The sequence below is a fragment of the Bombyx mori genome, chromosome 14 (genome assembly GCF_030269925.1).
Source record: "Bombyx mori chromosome 14, ASM3026992v2".
Classification (NCBI taxonomy): domain Eukaryota; kingdom Metazoa; phylum Arthropoda; class Insecta; order Lepidoptera; family Bombycidae; genus Bombyx; species Bombyx mori.
This window is the reverse complement of record NC_085120.1, coordinates 10,759,742-10,784,975: the sequence shown is the minus strand read 5'-3', so window position 1 is coordinate 10,784,975 and position 25,234 is coordinate 10,759,742. Positions and strand designations below refer to the sequence as shown.

At 41.2% G+C, this 25,234-nt stretch overlaps 1 protein-coding gene across 3 annotated transcripts in view; it reads left to right on the top strand.

Moving 5' to 3' along the window:
- Positions 1-7,009: 7,009 nt before the first annotated feature.
- Positions 7,010-25,234, top strand: part of LOC101735906 (E3 ubiquitin-protein ligase SH3RF1) — a 50,714-nt gene continuing 32,489 nt past the window's right edge. For 2 of the 3 annotated variants that reach the window (XM_038015431.2, XM_038015430.2), the window contains exons 1-2: positions 7,010-7,347; positions 9,366-9,492. In XM_038015431.2, the coding sequence (XP_037871359.1) occupies positions 9,379-9,492 (114 nt within the window). In that variant the 5' untranslated portion in view covers positions 7,010-7,347; positions 9,366-9,378. Of the gene's footprint in view, positions 7,348-9,365; positions 9,493-18,709; positions 18,789-25,234 lie in introns of those variants that run through there. The other variant, XM_062672153.1, reaches the window with a different exon arrangement.

Here is a 25,234-nt window from a genome sequence, read left to right as displayed (position 1 = left end):
ACAACACGATCATAACCATATTGATGCTTAGGAGGAGAGCGAGGTTTTAAAAATACTGTCTTTTTATAAGATGAATTAATAAAATTGTTACGAGATGCAGACTTCGGTGTGGGAACATATGCAGGTTTCGGTACTTCTGGAATTGTTGAGCTTAGTGCATCTGCGTATGAAGGCTTAACAGAAGGAAAACATTTACTGGCTTCTGCGTAAGACATGCAGCTCTGAGCCATTTTAAGTTTGATTTCTGTCTGTCTCACAAACTCTGGACATGACTTGTCTATTGCTGAATGAGACCCTTCAACTTTACACATTACACAGTATAGAGGATCTTCATCTGACCTGTCACATGAGACACCTGCATGTTGACCTCCACAGTTATAACATATTGGAGTCTTAGAACGACATTGTACTTTGGTATGACCATAACGACAGCATTTATAGCATTGTATTGTAGGAAAAATATATATCTCTACTGGAAGAGCATTATAGCACATAAAAATCCGTTTTGGTAAAACTTGCCCATCAAACGTTATTACAACGGATTCAGAGGGTTTCCAAGAAACCGAGTCATTAATTTTCACCTTGCGATTCAAACGTCTTATTTTAAGTATTTTGCCGCAGCCTAAAGGAACGGATACATTTCGTTGAACTTCCTCTACACTCCAATCTACAGGTACCCCACGAACTAGCCCCATCCTTGTTACGTTGAAAGTCGGAATGAAGGCTTTTAACTTTTTCGTTTCCAAAAGATTGCAGTTAAGAAAGTTATTGGCGTCTTTGTAATCGGAAAAGCCAACTACGCACCTATTTCTTCCTATACGTTTTACACTACCGGGAATAATATTTTCAAATTTGTTCTGCTTTAAAAAATTGCCAAAAGTTATAGGATGGAGAACGGTCCCGTCATCAGGTGAACTTTGTATACGTTGAACGTGTATCAAATAAGGGGAAACATCAGTAAGAACATATTCAGTCCGGCCGATCCAACGAGAGTCTGTATTGGTTACTGTAGTTTTAGTGTTATTTGAATTTCCCGCGTTAGAGTCTTGAAAGATATTTGAATTTCCCGCGTTAGAGTCTTGAGAGATATTTGAATTTTCCGTATAAGATGTTGATGGTTGAGGGGACGTTTTATGTGAATTATTATTATTTTGCGAGTGTGAAGATGACGTCGATTGAGATATAGGTTTAGAACTTTTAGAAGTAATCTTTTTTATTAAAATTGACTCATCTTCCATATTGCATAAACTTTCGCACTGACAGTAATCACCGCTAGAACCACCTTTCTTATTTCTCCTTTTCGTACACTGCCGACAAAGGCGTAGATAACGTGTTCGTTTACGACTTCCTTCACCTGTCTGAGATGATAACGAACAATCCGTATCCATTTTATCAAATTCATCTTGTGAAACAACAGTTACATATGATCCCACGGGGAGATTCAGGCCAACATAGCCATCATCCCCCCGATCGAGATCGGGGGGCTCGTTCATACAATATTTACAAAAATTATAAAAACTTACCAACTATACGATGACACTATACACAAATATGATACAAAGATTACATATATTACTAAAACTTACACTACCAGCTTATCCTCCGCGTTTTACCTATAAAATTAAATTAAATTTTCACCACCGTGAAAAATACGTCTACCATAAACGAAGTTTCCCGCGCTTTTTTTTCCCTACAGCTGTTTTCTAGTTGACATTTGCAACCTTTTTTTTTGAAGCTTTATTGGTCCTGTAATGAGACTTTTATGCCAAATCTTATATTTGTCTATTTTCTGCTTTTTTGCTATTTTGCTATTTTGCTTCGTTCCTCTGTCTGTATCACATAGTGTATTTCATTTCATCAAACGTTTCAAAACTTGAAAGTATAAACAAACGTGGAAATTTTGGAATGATAGTGGTTCAAGTTATGAAGCCGCAGAAATGAGCTTAATCGATCTTCAGTAAAAATATATCCCTTTATATTTTACTGCGGATGAGTAGAAGTCAGTAAATGATAAGAATAGAAGATAGAGAAGAATAGAAGAAGAATAGAAGAAGATAAGAAAAGAAAATAAGTATCATATTTTACCAAAAATACCGGAAAGCTTGGGTATCTTATATAAATTTACTGCTTAAGGGGAATAGTGGGCAATGCATGATACATAAATGAAATAAGAGAAAACCTTTACTGAATATAAGGTTTTAATAAGCTAAAATTAACAGTAAAATTTGCTTTGATTACATTAGATACATTGACAATTATCGAATAAAACAGATTGACAATGACGTCAACTTATGGCTGATAATTTCAACTAAGAAGTTTACATCATTCTCCCGCACTATTTTAAAATATAATCTTTCAAAAATCCTGGCGTTTTATGGACGCGACCAGATCTACGAAGTGTTGGCTCCGGCGGTGGTGATGATGGTAATTCTGTCTCTAGCTCTCTGCTATTATCAAGTACCACAGGTCCCGTTTCATTAGATGAAGGAATCTCCAAGTTTTGGTCTTCTGTTTCCGGAAGTGGTTCTGCGACGTTATGATAATTAATAGTGTGTTCATTATCTATTCGCAGATCTACCCTTTCTGAACCCAATGGTGCTAGATGACGATTCGACACTGTTGTTTCTCGGCCATCTGGAAGCCGAACGTATGAAAAGTCAGGATTGCTGTGTATCAATTCAACCTCTTCTACTAATGGCTGATATTTATTTGTACGATTAAATTTCTTCATCAAGACTTGTCCAGAATTTGTAAGCCACGATGGAACAGAAGTGCCGTTAGTAGATCTTCGAGGGTGTCGAAACATTCTTTCATGTGGAGTGCAATTTATGGTTGTACAAAGTAATGATCGAATTGAATGTAAAGCTTGTGGTAATACTTGTTCCCAATTTTCTATCGAAAGATTCTTCGTCTTCAGGGCCAAAAGAATCGTTCTCCAAAGAGTAGAATTCAATTTTTCTACTTGACCGTTACCTTGAGGGTTATAAGCTGTAGTTCTACTAGTGGCAATACCTCGAACATGTAAAAATTCCTGTACTTCAGCAGAAAGAAATGCTGTTCCGCGATCTGAATGAACGTAAGAAGGCATGCCAAATATCATAAACAAGTTGTTAAGATGTTTAATCACTGTTTTCGAGCTTACATCTGAGCATGGGAATGCAAACGGGAAACGTGAAAATTCGTCAATCACGGTAAGTATGAATTTGTTATTATTATTTGTTGGAACTGGTCCTTTAAAATCTATGCTAAGGCGTTCAAAAGCAGCCGTCGCTTTAACAAGTTTCCTCTGATCATCAAAGGTATTTCGGAAGAATCTAGGTTTTATTTCAGAGCAGGTTCGACAAGATTTTGTCATTATTCTGACTTCTTCAATAGAATAGGGAAGGTTTTTAGAGCGAACCCAGTGAAACATTCTTGTTACCCCTGGATGACAAAGAGCCTCATGCAGCGAGAAAAGTTTTGCAGTACGTGTTTCTACAGTGGCACAAACTCGGGATAGTGCATCAGCAGCATAGTTCTCTTTCCCCGGTCTGTATATAATATCGTATTTGAAAGCAGCAAGTTCCAGTCGCCATCTTTGAATCTTTTCATTCTTTATCTTACTTGAATGTTTCATATTAAACATAAAAGAAACCGAGCGTTGGTCAGTTACCAACTTAAAGTGTCTACCAATAAGGAAATGTCTCCATTTCTTCAATGATTCCACAATGGCGTACGCTTCTTTTTCAATGGCGGAATGGTTTTGTTCGCTTGAATTTAACGTTCTTGAGAAAAACGCCACTGGTCTAGAATTTTGCGTAAGTACTGCTGCAATGGAATGATCGGAAGCGTCAGTTTCCACTGTAAAAGGTATATTTTCATCAATTGCATGTATAGAAGACTTTGCGATATCATTTTTCAAGCTTTCGAAACATTTAATTTGCTCGCTTGTGAGTGGAAAAATCGTCGTATTAGCAAGTGAGTGGATCCGTTCAGAAAATTTTGGAATCCACTTAGAATAATGTGCGAACATGCCGAGTGTCCTTCTTAAGGTCGATAAATCGCTTGGTGGAGGTAAATTAATCAGTGGCTTGAGTCGCTCATTGTCAGGTTTAATTATGTGGTTTTGAATATTATTATATTATATATAGCCTAGAATATTAATTGACTTTTGAGAAAATTTGCATTTTTGTATACTCAGTGTTAAACCGTATTTCTTTGCGGCATTCATAAAACTTTCTAAGTTATAATCGTGTTCTTCAAGAGTACGGCCAGAAATAGTTATATCATCAAGATACGCATATGTGTTTTGAAGCTTCTCTTTTCTTATAATCCAATCGATTGTTCGCTGGAAGCTCGAAACACCATTTGTTACTCCAAAAGGAATACGCCTGAATTGGTACAAATTTCCCAGTGCTTCAAAAGCGGTAAATTTCCTTTCTTCGGGTAGTATAGGTACTTGATGGTACGCGTTTTTCAGGTCTATTAGGCTGAAAAATGTATTCTTTGCCACTTTCGAAACTAAGTCCTCAATGTTTGGTAAAGGGTACGCGTCGAGTTCTGTGTAACGATTAATTGTCTGAGAGTAATCAATTACAAGGCGTTTTTTATGAGTTTCGCTTTTTGTTATTAGTACTTGGGCCCTCCACGGTGATTTACTTTCTTCAATCACGCCCTCTGCTATAAGGTTTCTGATTTCTTCTTTAATAAATTCACTATCCTCTTTGTTGTGCCTTCGAGACTTTATAGCAATAGGTTTGCAGTTGGGAGATACATTCGCAAAAAGCGGTACAGCTGGTACTGATGCTTCAGCTACGTTACATACTTGAAGTGGATGTTTTGGCCCACCGAAAGAGAACTCTAGCGATGAATGTTCTTCGAGGACGTCATGGCCGATAATTATATCAGCACAAAGATTTTTCACGATAAGAAGATTCACATTATCATATCTATGATTTCCGATTTTCAGGGTTTGCCAAGTTTTTTCAAAGGCAGGGCAGTTCTTACGAGGATGTATTTGACCCCCACAAAAGAAACATTTTTGCCGTCGAGGATTATTAACAGAAGAGCAAGTCTCGTTGTACAGAGTTTGTGATTTCGAAGAGACTAATGTTGGTTCTTTTGGAGCAACAGCATTTAAAGAGACAGTATTGAAGTTTTGAGAGTTGATCTCTGCAGTTTCTAGAGAGAGTGCTTGGTTGTAAGCTTGATCAAGTGTTAGAGTTAAGTTTTCTAAAAGCCTTTGTCTGATTTTATGCGATGATATACCGGATATGAAAGCATCGCGTACGCTATCGTTTTTGTTTGTTTCTGCATCAACAGCCACAAAATCACAATCTTTGGAAAGTAGTTTCAAAGCTTGTAAATATGTGTCAATACTTTCTTCTGGTCGTTGTTTCCTTGTTGCTAACATATGTCTAGCAAAAATCAGATTTTTCGGTTTTACATACAGTTTTTGCAGTATTGTGATCGCTTCTTCGTAGTTCGTAGCTTCGCTTATATATGTGTAGATATTTGGTGATATATGGTTTACCAAAAGTTGAAACTTTATGCTGTCCCATTTTTCTGGCGGACGAAAAAATATTTAGTGTCACTGTTGGAGTTTGAATATAAATGTAATGGTAGGCAACACATGATTACAGATTTCGAATATCAGAATTATTTTAAATGTTTAAAAAACAGATGATTGTCTTCTCGTAAGAAAAAGTCAGGACTTCTCATCTAGACACGGTCAAGGAAACATGTAAGAGTTTTATAAAAAATATAAAGATAATAATTTTATAATGGTGTAACAGTGTTCAAACTATCTGCAATATAATTATAATGAAGCAGTGTGTTTTTAAATAGCCCCTCATCACCTACAGAACCCAATCCTCTCAAATTTAACCGTCCAACAGTCACTCCCTAGAAAAATTTAAAATCTGCACGTTTTGGTATCGAAGTAGTATTCCAGGTTGGAATTGCTTTGAGTGAGGAAGAATTGGAATGGGGACACTATTCACTGTCTTGTGCTTCTGTACTCTTGTCATTGTCTCTTGCACTAAAGCTCTCCTTGTTAGAATTTCTAAGCCTTTCTAAGCTTGCCCCTTGACTCCAGGTCATATCGGTAGTCATCTCGCTCTCCACGTTACGTCGCCATGTATGTACAGGGTGACCAGGTCTTCTCCTGCCAAGCGGTTGCCACTCAAACGCAATTGATGCTGCGTTGAGTCCACTGCGCCGTAGAGTTTGTCCTATCCAACGCCATTTCCGATAGGCAATGCCTTGTGCGATGGGGGTTGAATGATGAATAAAAAAATAAAATTATTGACCGATGTTGATGAAAGGCATAAGATATCGTAAGTAGCACCTCTCGCTTTTTACCATAACATGATTTGTTTTTTAAATATATACTCAATTTTTTTCTTGAACTCATAGGAAATTATTATCAAAATTTTTGTCCAGTTAGTTTTACGATAGGCAATGCCTTGTGCGATGGGGGTTGAATGAAGAATAAAAAAATAAAATTATTGACCGATGCTGATGAAAGGCATAAGATATAAGTAACACCCCTCGCTTTTTACGATAACATGATTTGTTTTTTAAATATATACTAAAAAAAAATCTTGAACTCATAGGAAATTATTATTTAAATTTTTGTTCAGTTAGCTACAAAAGCGTGTCTTTTGGTAACTGTTATCTAATTTAGCTTTTCTTAGCCTTTAACTATCACAATTTTTCAAGGAAGGATCGGTTTCATAATGCACCTAAAATATTATTAAATTATTGTATTGTTATTGGACATTGAGCAGTGTACAGAGTTTTCAGTTCCATTTGACGCTTTAAACTGGGTGAAAATCACGTTACATACTAAGCCAATAAAAACGAGTTAACTAACAAAATAAAACAGTCCTTCATTCCTCAAGCTTCTCCCGTAAAATCCAAATAGTACATATTTACTACGCAGACGGATTTCCAATTAATTGATCAACTCCTAAAAACACCGGTAGTCAAGTCTCGTTTAAAAATGAATGTGAAGATAGTGAAGTTGCTTCAGCTTACACCCGCCCCACCGTCGCCCGTTTCCCCCATCTCACCGTCGTCGGTCGAATGATTAAACGGCGAGAATGGCATTTGTGCGTGAAAATAAATGAGTTTTTGTGTTAACAAGTGCATATTTCTTACGACAACGAATTCTCTCTGTGACCTTTAGTTCAGTAGCTCAATTGTAAAACACAAAGTGCATCATTATGTGCTGCTTTCGTGCGTTTTTGTGCAGGAAATTTTTGAAGTGACCTGTTCAGGGTGGTATCCCGTGGTTTAGGTTTCGCTGCGTCGTGCAATAATGGACAGTCTTCCCGCTAACATCGTTGGAATTTAAAATATTTGGTGAGTCATCAGCATTTAGATCGTTTTTAGCTGAACAGACTAAACAGCTCAATAGTGCATTTTCTAAAAATATAGTCCTAATCTTCTAATACATTTCGATGTTGCGTCTTAAACGCTATTTTTACCGAATTGTTTCTTTATTTCCGTCGCTTCCGCATTCTCTGTCTTTGAAAGATCGTAAACATTTAATTTAAGTTAAAAGTATCTATTTTGAACATAACTGAAACGTAATCCGCATACCCAGAAAGTTAGAATAGCTTAAATAATTTAAACACATTATTTTAAAAACATTATTTAAACCCATTATATTAAAAGTATTTGGATTTTCCAAATTCGATATCTTTAAAAGTGTTTTGAGATATGAGATATAACCTATCACCGATATCTAAATGTCCTTGCACACTTTCACTCCAGTCTTGCACAATAATTATCAATAAACTTACAAAAAAAAAACGAATAAATAAAAAATAAAAACTGAATAAGAAGACGAGGGCATTCTCATATGTAGTCAATGGAAATGCTTTTTAAAATATTCAATTTGAATAAAACATTTAATATTATTATTTAAACTTTATAAAACTATAAATTACCATGCTTTCTATTACTAGTCAATATAATATCAAAATATTTAATCAATTAAAACAGTTATGTAGTTTGTCCATATTAAATATATATCACGATATTATTCTGTGCACCTATACTAATAAATACAATAAAAAAATGTTTTGAATTTATAGTCTTAGAAATGAGATTGGTTTACAACTACTTAAATTTTACTGCACTTCCAATCCAGAATTTTAGTAAATAGTGAAGTTAATTAATATTACTAAATTTATACTAAATACAAACTCTCAAATGACTAAGACCATGATGTATAAGTAATGGTCAACATACACATCAGCTTAATCCACAAAGTAGACTTCAAGTTTATAAAAGTTAATATTGTTTTTTTGAATGTTGATATAATTCTTTTTCTCTTTACTGGCTATAAGTTACATATCTGAAATGGCCTTTTAGGATACCAGGGAATAGGTAGTGATTTTTTTTTCATACACTAAATATGCAGTAGCTTATATACAATGAAGTTGAATAAGGTACCTAATTGTCCCATCTCATTATGCATTGTAACTGTCGCTTATAGATGTCAACAATACTAGGAGCAGTGATAGACTAGACCTAAATGCCTTTTAATTCATTAAAATGAAATATTAAAAGTTATTCAGATTTAAAAAAATCTATCTTTCTATATTTTCTATCATCAATCTGTCGATTTGTCTCTCATGTGACCCAGTAATTGTTGTTGGCTGGTAGTGATTGCACCAGTCTGCTTGTCACCATGGGACCTGTGAAATGTCCTTACACGTGCATAAAATTTATTGTTTGACAGTTTATTCACATTCATATCTGAAAGCACTGTAAAATTTATTGACTGAGATTTTTTGGAAAGTTTTTGTCAAGTAGAAAAAGAGAAGAACTAAATACATGGTTCAAAAGTTATGTTGGTAGTTTTGGAAAGGTTTGTGGCTTTCAATACATATAAAATATAATAAAATATTTTAATAGCAGGTCCTTATAGCATAGATCATGTCTATTTTGGACTTGAACAGAGCAAGGGTGTTTTTTTTTCTTGTGCACAAACATCCACCTTATTTCTGTGGTGAATCAGTCATTATTCAGTCATTATGATATTTCAAATAAGAGGAACACTGAGGACTAACCAGCTAATAGTGCAAACTCTTACAAAAAAATTACCTAGCAAATTAACTTTTCTTCTTCTCAATCGTTTCCCTCTTGACATAGTGGTGGTGATAATCATGTAGTGTTGGAGGGAGCAGAATTAATACGTCTCATAGTGTCCCACCATCTCTCTCTGCTCAATTTCATGCTACTGTACTTGTTTAGGGGACCTCCCACTGTAGTTTTAATTTTAGCAATCCCTCAAGTAATTATTAGAAAATAGAATTAATATAATAATTAATCAAATTAATGGAAAATTAACTAATTTTACATATTTTCAGGTTTAAAAACGGAATGGATGAAGGTCTGTTGAACGACCTGCTCGAGTGCTCCGTTTGTCTGGAGCGGCTCGATACATCTTCAAGAGTTCTACCCTGCCAACACACTTTCTGTCTTAAATGTTTAAAGGTAAGCATTAAAACCGGACATATTGTATTTTGAAGAGGTTACCAACAAAGTAATTCAAATTTATAAATTTGTCTTTGCTGGAGTACATCATCTCTTACCACCTAGGTTCAGAAATTAGGAAGTTTTGTTGGAAGACAGTGTAGATATGGTATGGATCAAATTCAGTAGCAGTAACAGGCATAGGCATGGCTCCGATACCCGTATTTTTCGATTCATTGTATAATAGACGTTTCCCATGATTTCAATCTCTTGATGTTTGTAATTCAAAAACATTAAAACGGTTGCATTTACCCGAAATAAAGAACTGTTTAGATCACTGCCTGATCCATCATAATGTACAAACTATTTTTGTGCTAAATTTCTTGTTGTGTGATTATTTAAAAACACATACAAATTTTCAAATTTATTATGTTAGTGTATAATAATATTATTATCATCATTAAGATCCTCTCAGACCTCAATGACACTATTACATCGTATTTTTATGTAAATACTCTTCGGTTTTACTTGTATGTATGCCTTCAGTTATTTTAAAGTTATACATCAACATAAGTTCACTTACACAACACAGTTCCTAGTAAATCGACGTGTGTACAATGCATTACTGGCGATATCCGGCGATCATTGCAATCGATAATGTAACAAGACGTTTTTTTGCATACTTTTGTGTCCCTATTCAGTCTTATTCAGTTTTGATTCGGTTTTTATTTATTTAGTTTGAATAATCCTATATTGAATATTCCTATGTTCAACCGGTAATAATGGGAGTGCTAGACCTAGGTCTAAATAGTCTTGTATTGTAAGCAATAGAAGACTGAGGGGAAGGAGTTTTGTAACCACACAAGCTAGTAAAATCGTGCCGTCCATATCTATTCGAATTGAAACTTCGATGTCACTAGATGAGTGGCGTCTACTTTAAAGGTCTATGGTGGGGTCGTTTAGGTTGTGAGTTCTTGACGTCAAAATATGTTTCATGTGTTTACTGGTGGTAGGACCTCTTGTGAGTCCGCACGGGTAGGTACCACCGCCCCGCCTATTTCTGTCGTGAAGCAGTAATGCGTTTCGGTTTGAAGGGTGGGGCAGCCGTTGTAACTATACTGAGACCTTAGAACTTATATCTCAAGGTGAGCGGCGCATTTACGTTGTAGATGTCTATTGGCTCCAGTAACCACTTAATATCAGGTGGGCTGTGAGCTAGTCCACCCATCTAAGCAATTTAAAAAAAAAATATTTAAAAAAAATGACGTAAAATTTGTTTCTCATAAGATGTCATTGTGTATTGTGTGCTCATACGAGTGTTGATATTGTAACATACTGTAACAACGGAGTCATCTGCCGTGTGTCTGTCCAGTCGATACTCACGAATTAGGACGTCCTTACACAAACAAACACTACCGTACGGTCGCGCAAGAAAGTGTTCAGAAACATTTTAAAATCAATAGGCCAATAGACTTTCGAGCAATCTAACGATTTGCTCGCGACATTGACGCAACACTACCGACGTTCTAAGAAAATACGAAATAATGATAAGTAAAACTAAGTCAAGGCTTTCTTGATTTTATTTAAAAATTTATTCAGCACCCTGATGATTCACGCAGAATTCGCAAAACTGTAATATTAATAATATACGCACAGCAGGATATAATTAAGTTAGCTCGGATTAATAGCACTATTCAGAACGTTCGCTGCGTCGACGAACTGAATTTTTGTTTGTTACACAGTGTTCGATTCGAACCCAGCGACCTCGTGGCAGCCTAGGGCTACGGAAACCAGCACGAGGTGCGCGTCGAACATGTGCCGCGATTCGCGGCGCCGTATGTACTATTTTAACAAAATATCATGCAATCACTCACCGGAACCGATGCCTTCGTCTTCTCACGCCGTATCACTTAGGGAGAAGGGTATAGGGCAGGAATGGATAAGGATTAGCGATGATACAATAATTTAGCGTAGACCGTCAATACACAGGTACCGTCCCGTTCGAGAAGCAAGACAAAGTGACAGATGTCAAATCGCGACGGCACCGTCAAATCGCGACCCGTGTTGCCGTGGTAAGAATTCAAAAACTAACGGATTGGTTTCGAACAGTCACCCGCCCGGACAGGTCCCCTACCTGTCCCTAATCAACTGGCAGCCGGGACAACGTTGTGACCGCTCGTTTGAGAACCGAGTCCCCGACCAGAACCTCTGCAGACCGAGGGGTCCCATCCTTACCGGGAAACAGATTAACAATGCGCCCCCTACGCCAACGCAGTGGCGGCAGGTTAGCATCCTTAACCAACACAAGGTCACCGACGTGAGGGGGACTGGTTCTATCCGTCCACTTAAAGCGCTGCTGGAGCAGATGTAAATACTCAAGGGACCAACGTTTCCAAAAATCTTGGGACATCTGCTGCAACATCTGGTATCGCCTCAACCGTCCAGGCTTGATATCCGAGAGGGGATACTCCGGCAACGCATTGAGTGGCTGTCCTATCAAGAAATGGCCTGGAGTTAACGACTCCAAGTCATTCGGGTCTGAACTGAGCGGGCACAACGGCCGCGAATTAAGTACCGCTTCAATTTTACAAAATACCGTAGTTAACTCCTCAAAGGTGAGCGAGGTTTGCCCTATCACGCGCATCAAGTGAGTCTTAGCCGATTTTACTACTGCCTCGAAAATTCCACCCCAGTGGGGGCATCCTGGAGGACTGAAGGTCCACCGAATACCGCGACGAGAGAGGGCCGTTTCAATATCCACCTGGTTATTGTTCAAGAAATTCACTACATCCCGCAAGTAACGGTCCGCACCTACAAAATTCGTTCCGTTATCGGAGCGTATCAATTCGGGTAAGCCTCGACGGGACACAAATCTATCCAAGCTCGCAATAAAGGCTTCAATTGTAAGGTCGGCAACAACTTCAAGATGTACAGCTTTGGTTGAAAGGCAGACAAAAACGCACAGATAAGCCTTAATTAACCTAACATTCCGCAAACGTGAAGCCTTGATCATGAAAGGCCCAGCGAAGTCCGTACCAACTCCAGAAAACGGCCTCATCTTCTTCACTCTGTCTGGAGGCAGATCTCCCATCTGAGGCTGCATCGTAGACGCCTTAAGCCGATAACAGGGTAAACACCGGAAAAGGACGCTCCGAACCGTACGACGCCCTGACAGAATCCAAAATTCCCTCTGGAGGGATGCCAACAGCGCATTGCAACCGGAATGCGAATTTGCGATGTGGCGATCCACCACCAACAGGTCAACTAACTGGCTCTTCTTGGGAAGTAAAAGAGGATGGCGCGCCGAATAAGGTAAATTGGAGTTACTTAATCTACCTCCCACTCGAATCAGCCCCTGGCCGTCTACAAAGGGGCTAAGACGAGCGATAGCTCCACGAAGCTTAGGGCGCTTAGTCCTTAGCGCCTTCAATTCTGAATGAAAGCTGGTGGCTTGCACAACTTCAATTAATTTCAGCAGCGCCTTCTTCCGCTCGATGGGACACACAACAGGTGTCATATTGCGTTGAGACACCGACAAACGACAATTCCGAATAAACCTCAAAATCCAGGCGGTAACCTTAACCAGCTTGTCCAAGGAGCTATAACGGTTGATGAGCAGATCCAAATCCAACCCCTGAATCACTCCTCGATCCTCGAACTGCGCCGGTGCAGCCACGAGACCTGGAGGAACTTCTATGCGAGAGGGAGGCCACTGAGAAGCTTTCTTGGTGAGCCACTGGGGACCCCACCATAACTGATGATCAACTATTTCCGATGCTAAGCATCCCCGAGAAGCGCAGTCCGCCGGATTGAGCTCACCAGGCACGTGTCTCCATGTTAGAGGGACCTCAGAACCTTGAATCTGGGAGACACGGTTGGCCACGAAAACTTCAAGTGTATGAACCGAAGCCTTCAACCAGCACAACACTATCTGGCTGTCTGTCCAAGCATAGACAGTGTTTTCTAAATCAATAACCGACCGTAAACTAGTAGCTGTATGGTTTAACAACCTAGTCAACAGAGCGGCACCAGACAACTCGAGCTTCGGAATCGTCATGCGTGTCCGAAGCGGAGCGACCTTACTCTTAGCTAACACCAACCGTATATCAACCCTTCCAGTTGAAGAAACCGTTCGCAAGTATACCGCAGCTGCGAATCCGCGTTCCGAGGCATCCGAAAACCCGTGGAGAGACGCCTTGTATTTGCCCGCAGGAACCAGCTTCCGAGGTATTGACACGTGGTTAATATCAGGGAGAGACGAGAAAAAGTTCAACCAATCCTTCAATAGGTCACCAGCAATCCCCTCGTCCCATGACAGGTTAGCAGACCACAGTCGCTGCATGAAGCACTTTAAGAGAAAAGTGACAGGAGCGATCCAACCGTTTGGATCGAAGGTTCGAGCAATTGTGGAAAGCACCGTTCGCTTAGACCATACCTTTGGATTTTCCAACTCCACCCGATAGGTAAATTCGTCTTGAATCGGACGATATTGAATCCCTAGGACCGACAGCATGTTAGGGTTATCGACATTCTCGAAAAGATGGGGATCCTGTTGAAACTCCGTTGGCAAACCAGTCAACAACTCAGGACAGTTAGACAGCCATTTTCTCAACTCGTACCCGCCCCTGCTCAAAAGGCGGATCAGTTCATCCTTGCGTGATAAGGCCTCTTCGACACTGTCGGCGCCCGTACATACGTCATCGACATATAGGTCCCGTTCCAAAATGTCCGCAGCACGAGGGTAGTGCAACCGTTCCCTCACTGCCAGCTCCCGCAAAGAACGAACCGCCAAATATGGACTCGACCGCAACCCGTAAGTGTTCCTGTTCAGTTCATAAATTTTTATGGGCTCATCTGAGCTTTCACGCCAGAGAATGAGTTGATACCGCCTATCCTCCGGATGAATCACCGTTTGCCTGAACATCATACGGATGTCTGCCACGAAAACGATCTGGTGCCGGCGGAAGCTCGTCAGTATGTCTGAAATGTCCCGGTTCAGCTTTGGACCCGAATGGAGACACTGATTTAACGAGACGCCGGAGGAGGTCGTGACCGAACCGTCAAACACGACCCTAATTTTCCCGTTAGGAGTTTTCAAAACCGCATGATGAGGCAGGAAACAGTGCTCTGTAGCACTCCAATCTACCTTGGAAACCGACATGTGACCTAAGGATTCATACTCCCGCATAAACTCTATATATTTCTGCCGGAACACCGCGTCGCGCCTCATGCGTCTCTCCATTGACAAAAGTCTAGTCTCTGCTGCCTTCCTCGAACTGCCTAGCAGTGGGCGATTCGCCCGAAAAGGAAGTCTTAACAAGAACCGGCCCGAATAGAGACGACCCGTATTATTCTGGTAAAACAGCTCACATTCCTCCTCATCCGGGTTAACTCGATAAGCTGTAGGAGGTTCTTCTAGTTCCCAAAACCGTTGGACTACTTCCGAAAGCGTAGACCCGACCAGAAAATTGTCCGATTTCCTCGCAGCGACCGGCCGGAACGCAGGACCCAACAATACATGCCCTAATTTTGTGTCCATTGCAACCAAACCCTCCGCATGAAGAACGCGCTTCCCAGTCAGGAGCAGCTTCCCTAGTACATCCGCCCCAAGTAGTACGTCTACTGGCCCCGGGGTGTCAAACTTGGGGTCCGCTAGCCGTAAGTCTGAAGTCAATGACCGTATGTAACTGTTTACCTTCACCGGAGGGTGACGACCTATCACCTCAGGCATCACCAAAGCTGAGACTCTAAACTGTAAGCGAGGGTTGGGATTCGATGAGAAAATAAATGAAGTGTGACCGATCACGTCCGAAATTCTAACATTGCCCACTCCACGAATAGAATAAGAAGACTTGTAAATAGGATTGCCCAACCGTACTGCAAGGTTGCTCGACATAATACTGCCCTGTGCGCCGGAATCCAACAGAGCTCGAGCAAACACAGTGTTGCCATCCGAATCCAACACCCGAACAGAAGCGGTAGGAAGTAAAACAGCTTCTGGGGCTGGGGCAACACTGCAGTGAGCGGCAATTTCCTAGCGGGGGCCCGGGTCCCCGCTATCCCGGTCGGCGCGCGACGGAAGGTCGTAGCGTGCCAGCGGATCCCACGCTCCCACATAAGGCCCTCGTTTCCCGTCCCGCCTCATATACCTCCGCGTACGATGGCCAAACGGGCCAAACACTGGAGGGAGTCGCTCCAGCGTCGGCCGCTCCCTCAGCGGAGGAGAAAACCGTACTTCTGAGGGAGGGGGAGACGAGTGAGCAGGGCTACTCGATCCAGCAGGCGAACACGGCCCCGCACGGGGGGACAACGTGGCCACCCCGGCGTAGCTAGTGGGCATCCGCTGGCACCCACCCGCAGTACCCAACCCGACGCCTCCCTGCGAAGCCTCTTCCCGAGGGTCCACGCCGCCGAATTGGCGAGGGCTACGACCGGTGCGCTCACCGGTCGGCGAGGCTGGATGACTGCATCCGGATGACCTCGGAGTGGCGGCAGACTCCAGACACAGGAGGGCATGGTGCCGACCGTCGCAATTAGGGCACAATTGTGGCTGTGGACAGACGCTCGCCGTGTGCGGCCCAAAACAAAAAAAGCACCATCGCCGCTGGGCAACGATGTTGCGTCTACCCCTGATGCGCGTCGACCGGAACCTCGGACAGGTGGCTACGTCGTGCCCGCTCTCATGACAGAAGGCACACCGTGGGCCTCCCACCGCTGCCATGAGCGCAGTCAGTCGTTGAGACGGCCCCCTCTTATCCCCTCCCCCTCCCCTCTGAGCAACCGAAACGGCGTGGCCGGAAGCCGGCACACGCGACCCAGAGGAGGAGGGTGGTGGCATAATCTCGTGTCTGCGACTTTCGGCTTCTAAAAATGCCAGCAGATTGGCCAGGGTAGGCAGTTCGTCCCTACCTGCGTTGTCCTGCTGCTCGAAGCGAGTGAGCACCTCAACCGGCAGCCTACCTGCAACAATATAAAAGAGCAGATATGACCATTGGTCTACTGGTAGACCCAAATTGCCCAAGGCCTTAGTGGCCACCGTAACTGGATTCAGTACCTCGGTTCTGATATCGGACGCCCGAGAAAGTTTGGGTATCGCAAACAGCCTGGCCAGCTGAGCGTCTACCAACCGTCGTTGATTTTGATATCGGTCGAAAAGGATCTGGCGTGCGACCGCATAATTGTCGTTGGTGATAGGCAAGTGTGCCACCAATTCACCAGGTTCACCTCGCAGAGCACCCCGAAGCTGAGCCATCTTATAAGAGGCAGTCAAGTCCGACCGACCATGGACCAGGCTGTCAAACAAATTTATAAAGCCGACCCACTCGTTCAGATCACCGTGGAAGATCGGCAGGTCGATGGAGGGGAGGCGTGATATGACGCCTGACGTAGTTCCCGAACCTCCATTACCACCGGATGACGACTGCTTCTTAATATCGGCCACCCGTTGCAGAATGGCATCAGCGTACTCCTGACACTGGTCCACGTCAAGACCGATGGCATGGATCACCTCCTTCTCCACTTCGGACCCCAAAGCAACGAGGTCAGACAACCGATCGTACACTACCTCCAACCGTTCGTGCACCTGAGACGCCCTATCGAGCAATGCCGCATCCCTATCTGTTCTGTCAATCAAAGCATGAGCTGATGCGAACCATCGGAGCTCACTAGTCACCTTCCCGCGAATGTAGGATACCGACATGTTACTTGCAGTTTACAACAAGACCAAAAAAAAACTCAAAAAAAAAAAATCAAAAAAAAAATTCAAAAAAAAATAAAAAAAAGTAAAAAAAAAAAATAAAATTCAAATAAAAAAAAATAACAAAGGAATTATTTAAAGGAGTGTACGAGTGAGCCCACCAAAATATTCCTACTCCTAAGTATTTAGGTAACCTAGACCTCACCACTGTACCAAGGACACCCCAACAAATAAGAACAAACTTAAAATTAAAAGTTATAAGATAGAAAATTGCTGATACCAGGTTTTGAGTTGCAACTAAACTCAAGCGCACCTAGCCTCTAGACTATAACTAGAAGCTAGTCACCAAACAGGACCCAATCAACAATTTACTATCACAAAGTATTCACACCGTTCAACGGGTAAGTCAAATAACAAAATTAAAATTAAAAATTAATTATATGATAGCAAATTGCTGATAAAAATTTGTGAATTAATTTTCAAACACTGATGGCCTCAGGACTATACCAAAGCCAGTCACCAAGCAGGGCCCACAGTCAGCAATCCACTACCACAAATTCAAACAAGTAATTTAAATTTAGAACAAATTAAAACAAATAACAAAAAATATATATAATAGCAAATTGCTGGGATAAGTTTTGAAATGACACTCATACACCGTTGGCCTCTGGACTATAACTAAGCTAGTCTCCAAACAGGGCCCAACCAGCAATCTACTACTACAAGTTCAACAAGTACTCCAGTTATATTCAATTACAAATGTGTTGCAGCTCAATTATACTAAAATATAAGTAGGAAGTGAGCTACAATCATACACAAATTAATAATAAATTATAAACCCCAACTGTAATAACATTCAGATTGTTACACACAACTATGCTTAAATAGATGTGGTAATCTACTGCTATGATGAGCAGAATTAACATAAATCTGTAGTAATAGTATGAAAATAGCTGACCACTGTAGCAGCTGTGTGCTAGGTCATAAACTCAGCCAGCACAGCTGTCCAACTCACGTACAATTAGTCAGCTATGCGCAGTGGAAGCTAATAAATCAGTCTTACTATTACTAACTATTACTACTCACTAATTTTCTTAACCAGGTGGATAGAAACACACTAAACGACCTGACCTAGGTCAGCAGAATGATAGTTTAAACAGAACCGAACCCTATGCCTACACTACTTCTGCTGACTAGTAACAAAATTAAGTGAGGTTAGACGTAAAAAATTTTACATTCGTGGTAATTACTATAGATTTCAGAAATCTAACCACGCTCTGCTACCAGAAATTGTTCGATTCGAACCCAGCGACCTCGTGGCAGCCTAGGGCTACGGAAACCAGCACGAGGTGCGCGTCGAACATGTGCCGCGATTCGCGGCGCCGTATGTACTATTTTAACAAAATATCATGCAATCACTCACCGGAACCGATGCCTTCGTCTTCTCACGCCGTATCACTTAGGGAGAAGGGTATAGGGCAGGAATGGATAAGGATTAGCGATGATACAATAATTTAGCGTAGACCGTCAATACACAGGTACCGTCCCGTTCGAGAAGCAAGACAAAGTGACAGATGTCAAATCGCGACGGCACCGTCAAATCGCGACCCGTGTTGCCGTGGTAAGAATTCAAAAACTAACGGATTGGTTTCGAACACACAGTGTGCACAACAAAAGACTAGTATTTTTTCCCCTATCACTATATATGTATTCGCTGATAGCATAAGGAACTATTCCAGTTTCTCGTAGTCAGGTAGGTGAACTCACGTGCTCAACCTAAGAGAATTTGCTAACACTAGCCCTAGCAAGAGCAGTGCTTCGCAGAATCTACCACCGCATCGAAATCTCGACCCACTGAGAAGAATTTAAAAATTAGTCAATAAAACTCTGATTGCGAATTTAAACCGAAATCATCGCGTATTGGAAAAACCAAAATTCACTCCGGTGTTCGCTGTTGAAACCGGTTTTTTCACACTCTGTCTACCATATACCATGCCATTAGTAAAAAGTATTCTTTGAAAGCGAAAATAAATAAAACAATTCAGTTTTCTACTCAACAGTACTGCGTCACGTTAACATCCTGCGCTCTCCCTGCTCTATCGTAAATAAACATAGCTTATTGCCACATTCAATCTAAACGGGCAGGAATTTTACTTTGACTCACCGATTGTCCCGTTCACTCATTAATTTATGACTTTTATCGTCTTATCACTAATCAGTGTTGTGTTTATTTATGAACTCAAATGAACTTTCGTGTATGAATGAATTCAAATTTAAATTTATTGGTATTTTTTTTTTATAGCTTAGATGGGTGTGTTCATAGCCCACCTGGTGTTAAGTGGTTACTGGAGCCCGTGGACATCTACAACGTAAATGCGCCACCCACCTTGAGACATAATTTCTAAGGTCTCAGTACAGTTACAAACGGCTGCCCTGCCCTTCAAACCGAAACGCATTACTGCTTCACGTCAGAAATAGGCAGGGTGGTGGCACCTACCCGCGCGGACTCACAAGAGGTCCTACCACCAGTAAATTCGATTGTAAGTCGCAACGAAGTCAATGGTACAATAATTGTTTCTGGCTCGGTGATGAGTTTTTAAACTTTTGAGCTATGCGGTTCGCGTTAAGTTGCCGCAGAGATCGGTGGAGCGTTTGAATCGATTCTTAAGAGCTCACAATCGGCTCTGTGTGCTTGGTGCGAGTTTTTTAACGTTCTCGATAGCGTAAAAGTTAGCTCATATTTGTATGAAATGGGATCGTTTGCCTACGTTTGCCGCTAGGGGCGCTGTTCCAACTGCATACAAAATTGGCTTAACTTTTACGTTATCGAGAACGTTAAGAAACTCGCACTTAGCACACTGCTCTATAAATCTCTTGCAGGTTCAATATGCCCTATCACCTATAATATCCGGATTTCTATTCGATGAACACGATATTTGTATGGAATGGGATCGTTTGCGTACGTTTGCCGCTAGGGGCGCTGTTCCAACTGCATACAAAATTGGCTTAACTTTTACGTTATCGAGAACGTTAAGAAACTCGCACTAAGCACACTGCTCTATAAATCTCTTGCAGGTTCAATATGCCCTATAATATCCGGATTTCTATTCGATGAACACGATATCCGTTTCCTAAAACATCGAGCCGTAGCAACAATTAAGCGGATGGTGACAAGCCCGTTCTGATGTCAACGTTCCACATTTATCGATCGCCATCAATATAGGCCGTTACCTCGTCTGCTTATCTTCACCTACAACGAGAACTGTCTCATTTTGGTTAATCATTCCGATTAAATATTAAATTTGAAATCACGCACGTAGGTAGGTACACTATAAAATTTATTTGATGTTTTTAGTCTTCGTAAATAAAGGAGGTGTCTTTCCCGTATACTTTTGACTAGAAAGAGTAAAGAGGACCGATCGTGCTAATCTTATAGGACACTGAAAAGATCGCGCGGCATTTGCTAGTCCTCGAAGGCAAAGATTAGGTGACAGTTGCGCGTTATTGTTAAAATTTATTTTCTATTTTTTAGTTCGATCTTCTATAAAAGCGTATTTTTTTAGTTTTTTAAACTATTATTTATTTTTCATATTTTAGTTGAATTTAAATTTTTTCAATTATTATTTTTTAATATTGAATTGTCATCGGTCCTTAATAAGTATACCAAATTTCGAGTTAATCCGACGTTTTGAATGGGGTCAAAATCATGTTCAAAGATTCCGTTACAAACATACTGTTACAAAATATACAACTGGTGGTAGGACCTCTTTTGAGTCCGCGCGGGTAGGTACCACCACCCTGCCTATTTCGGCCGTGAATCAGTAATGCGTTTCGGTTTGAAGGGTGGGGCAGCCGTTGTAACTATACTTGAGGCCTTATAACTTATATCTCTAGGTGGGTGGCGCATTTACGTCGTAGATGTCTATGGGCTCCAGTAACTTAACACCAGGTGGGCTGTGAGCTCGTCCACCCATCCAAGCAATAAAAAAAAAAAAACATACGTCTGAAGCTAATAAAAGCGTATTAAAAACAAAACAATTTCCCTTTCGAAGACAACATATATTTGTATTCATGTTTAATCATAAAAGTGTTGATTTAATTGAAATGTACAAGCAGCAGTACCGCACGAGGCTTGCGTGTCCACTTTTAATTCTCTCAAGCGTGAACATAGAAAATATGTGATAGCATTAGTGTCGTGACACTAAATTACGGCTAATGTTTTTATGTCCACTCAATTGTGGTGAGTCGCCGTCTCATCTCTACCTCTAAGTCTACGGGCACGAAATTTGCGATGGCTGAGCGATGGCGGCAGCGGGGCGACGCGACACGGAGCGGGTAGGCAGCGATATCTCGCGCGGGCACGAAACAAGCTGGCGGGCAGTCGCGCTTGAGCAGTGTTGTGCGAATCATGAGTTTACGTCGAAGAGAACTATTGGAGCCTAGTCTCCTATTGAGAGAATTATTATTACCCAGAGATGGTGTTCATCCAATAAATCAACGAAGACGCAATTTGGGAGAATTTTCTACGCTTTATTACGAGCTAAGGTGTCATTCAATGAAATTTTAAATTCCTTGTTAAATTATAAATTCCTCATTATCAATTTCCATTACTAAAATAATAACTGAACACAACTCTGTGTACCCGCGCAAGCGACGAAACCAAAGTAGTTTGTTCTCGTCGCTTCCGCGTCGCCGTCGCCCCATCATCGCCCGTACATCGCTCGATCGCCCCGCTCCGCCATCGCCCGTTTCGTGCCCGTCCCCATACTGTGCAATGCTTTTGTATACATCGCCGTCGCGCCGCTGTCGCCATCGCTCGGCCATCGCAAGTTTCGTGTCCGTAGACTTAGAGGACGCAGATCCGAGACTAGGCGCGTTCCTCGTGGATTCAGTGAAAGTCGTAAAAACTTTATTTATGATCGAATGCTTACTGGTAATCCGGAGGCCTTTCCAGTTTCACCAGGACAGGTGGGCGAGCAAAGGCTCAGCCAGGAGGGGTGGGATTTGCTAACAGCTGCCCGAGCGCAAGTCGTAAGAACGCAGCGTGGTGTTTAAAAGTAAATATTCGACAAGTTAAAGTAAACGATTGGCATTCCTTAGAGACGATGTTTTGGGCCAAATTGTGAATGGTTTTTGGAGTGCGATTATGTTAGCCCACTGAGTTTCTTGCCGGATCTTCTCGTGATTCCGATTCTGTGGTACATTCTGCTTAGCTCTTGCTAGGGCTAATGTTAGCAAATTGTCTCAGGTTGAACCCGTGAGCGGACTACCTGTCTGCGCTTAGCTGGAATAGGCTCTTAGGCTACCAGGCTATAGGTAGAGGAAAAAAAGCGATAATCCTGTCGACGTTAATGTGCCGCGCAATTTTACTGAAATGGCGTCTGCGTCACGCGTCACCCGCCTGCCTGCGTCTCGATTGTTCGATTCACCTGTCACTGTAAGATTTAGGAGAGGTTTTCGACAAAAATAGGAAACGCATATTATAGTAATCTCTCTCTCTTCCCAGCTATTTATCCCACATGGTGGAGGGGTCAGCTTTCCTCACTTTACCCCTCCACTTCGCTCTGTCTTCGACATCCTCGTCAGCAACATTGCATTCTCTTTTGTCCTTCAGCATATTATAGTAATCTGTGCGATCTTAATCCGCACTGTCATCGGTGACCACTGTCAAGAGAATAATAGTGTTTGTTTTGTACTATTCAAAACATCTTAATTTATTAAATAAGTTACTTTATTAAATTAGCGTACATGCACGACAGTGTTTCTAAATGTGATTGCCCTCTTTACCGACAAAACTCTTCTTTAAGCTTTCATATTGCGTATTAGTCCACAACAGAAACTGACAGTTGGAATAGCAATCCATGTCTCCAGTGATCGGTTGATTCTTCCTTATTTTCTTCCACAGTGAGTACATATTCGTAAGCGTTTGCGGCTACCGCTAATTACCCTTTAGATGTGGGCAAACTATTTCCATTTGAGTGTCAGTAAATCAATTATACTATTTTCATACAAATTTTATAGTTGAATACTTTTAGTAATCGTTAACGCATGCAATTTAAAACTGATAAAATCGTTCAAATAATACGGAGTATGTCATCGCGAAAATGTGCCAAATAATGTTATCGAAATAGAGCAGCTCGTTCATGTACTGTAGTGCCAAACATTGTTTAATTTAGAAAATTGAAAATTGCGCCTTGACATTAAAAATTGTTAAGAAATTAGAATAATTAATTCTTCCGCCACTCCTTTTACTGTGAGATACAATTTACAATTTAGGGTTTAGTTAGTAGATGGGTGGACGAGCTCACAGTCCACCTGGTGTTAAGTGGTTACTGGAGCCCATGGACATCTACAACGTAAATGCGCCACATATTGAGACATAAGTTCTAAGGTCTCAGTACAGTTACAAACGGCTGCCCTGCCCTTCAAACCGAAACGCATTACTGCTTCACGGCAGAAATAGGCAGGGTGGTGGCACCTACCCGCGCGGACTCACAAGAGGTCCTACCACCAGTAAATTCGATTGTAAGTCGCAACAAAGTCAATGGTACAATAATTGTTTCTGGCTTGGTGATGAGTTTTTAAACTTTTGAGCTATGCGGTTCGCGTTAAGTTGCCGCAGAGATCGGTGGAGCGTTTGAATCAATTCTTAAGAGCTCACAATCGGCTCTGTGTGCTTTGTGCGAGTTTTTTAACGTTCTCGATAGCGTAAAAGTTAGCTCATATTTGTATGGAATGGGATGGTTTGCGTACGTTTGCCGCTAGGGGCGCTGTTCCAACTGCATACAAAATTGGCTTAACTTTTACGTTATCGAGAACGTTAAGAAACTCGCACTAAGCACACTGCTCTATAAATCTCTTGCAGGTTCAATATGCCCTATCACCTATAATATCCGGATTTCTATTCGATGAACACGATATCCGTTTCCTAAAACATCGAGCCGTAGCAACAACGAAGCGGATGGTGACAAGCCCGTTCTGATGTCAACGTTCCACATTTATCGATCGCCATCAATACAGGCCGTTACCTCGTCTGCTTATCTTCACCTACAACGAGAACTGTCTCATTTTGGTTAATCATTCGGATTAAATATTAAATTCGAAATCACGCACGTAGGTAGGTGGTAGGTAGGTACACTATAAAATTTATTTGATGTTTTTAGTCTTCGTAAATACAGGAGGTGTCTTTCCTGTATACTTTTGACTAGAAAGAGTAAATAGGACCGATCGTGCTAATCTTATAGGACACTGAAAAGATCGCGCGGCATTTGCTAGTCCTCGAAGGCAAAGATTAGGTGACCGTTGCGCGTTATTGTTAAAATTTATTATCTATTTTTTAGTTCGATCTTCTATAAAAGCGTATTTTTTTAGTTTTTTAAACTATTATTTATTTATCATTTTTTAGTTGAATTTCAAGTTTTTCAATTATTATTTTGTAATATTGAATTGTCATCGGTCCTTAACAAGTATACCAAATTTCGAGTTAATCCGACGTTTTGAATGAGGTCAAAATCATGTTCAAAGATTCCGTTACAAACATACATACTGTTACAAATATACCACTGGTGGTAGGACCTCTTGTGAGTCCGCGCGGGTAGGTACCACCACCCTGCCTGTTTCTGCCGTGAAGCAGTAATACGTTTCGGTTTGAAGGGTGGGGCAGCCGTTGTAACTATACTTGAGACCTTAGAACTTATATCTCAAGGTGGGTGGCGCATTTACGTCATAGATGTCTATGGGCTCCAGTAACTTAACACCAGGTGGTCTGTGAGCTCGTCCACCCATCCAAGCAATAAAAAAATAAATAAAAACATACGTCTGAAGGTAATAAAAGCGTATTAAAAACAAAACAATTTCCCTTTCGAAGACAACATATATTTGTATTCATGTTTAATCATAAAAGTGTTGATTTAATTGAAACTTACAAGCAGCAGTACCGCACGAGGCTTGCGTGTCCACTTTTAATTCTCTCGAGCGTGAACGTAGAAAATATGTGGATAGCATTAGTGTCGTGACACGAAATTACGGCTAATGTTTTTATGCCCACTCAATTGTGGTGAGTCGCCG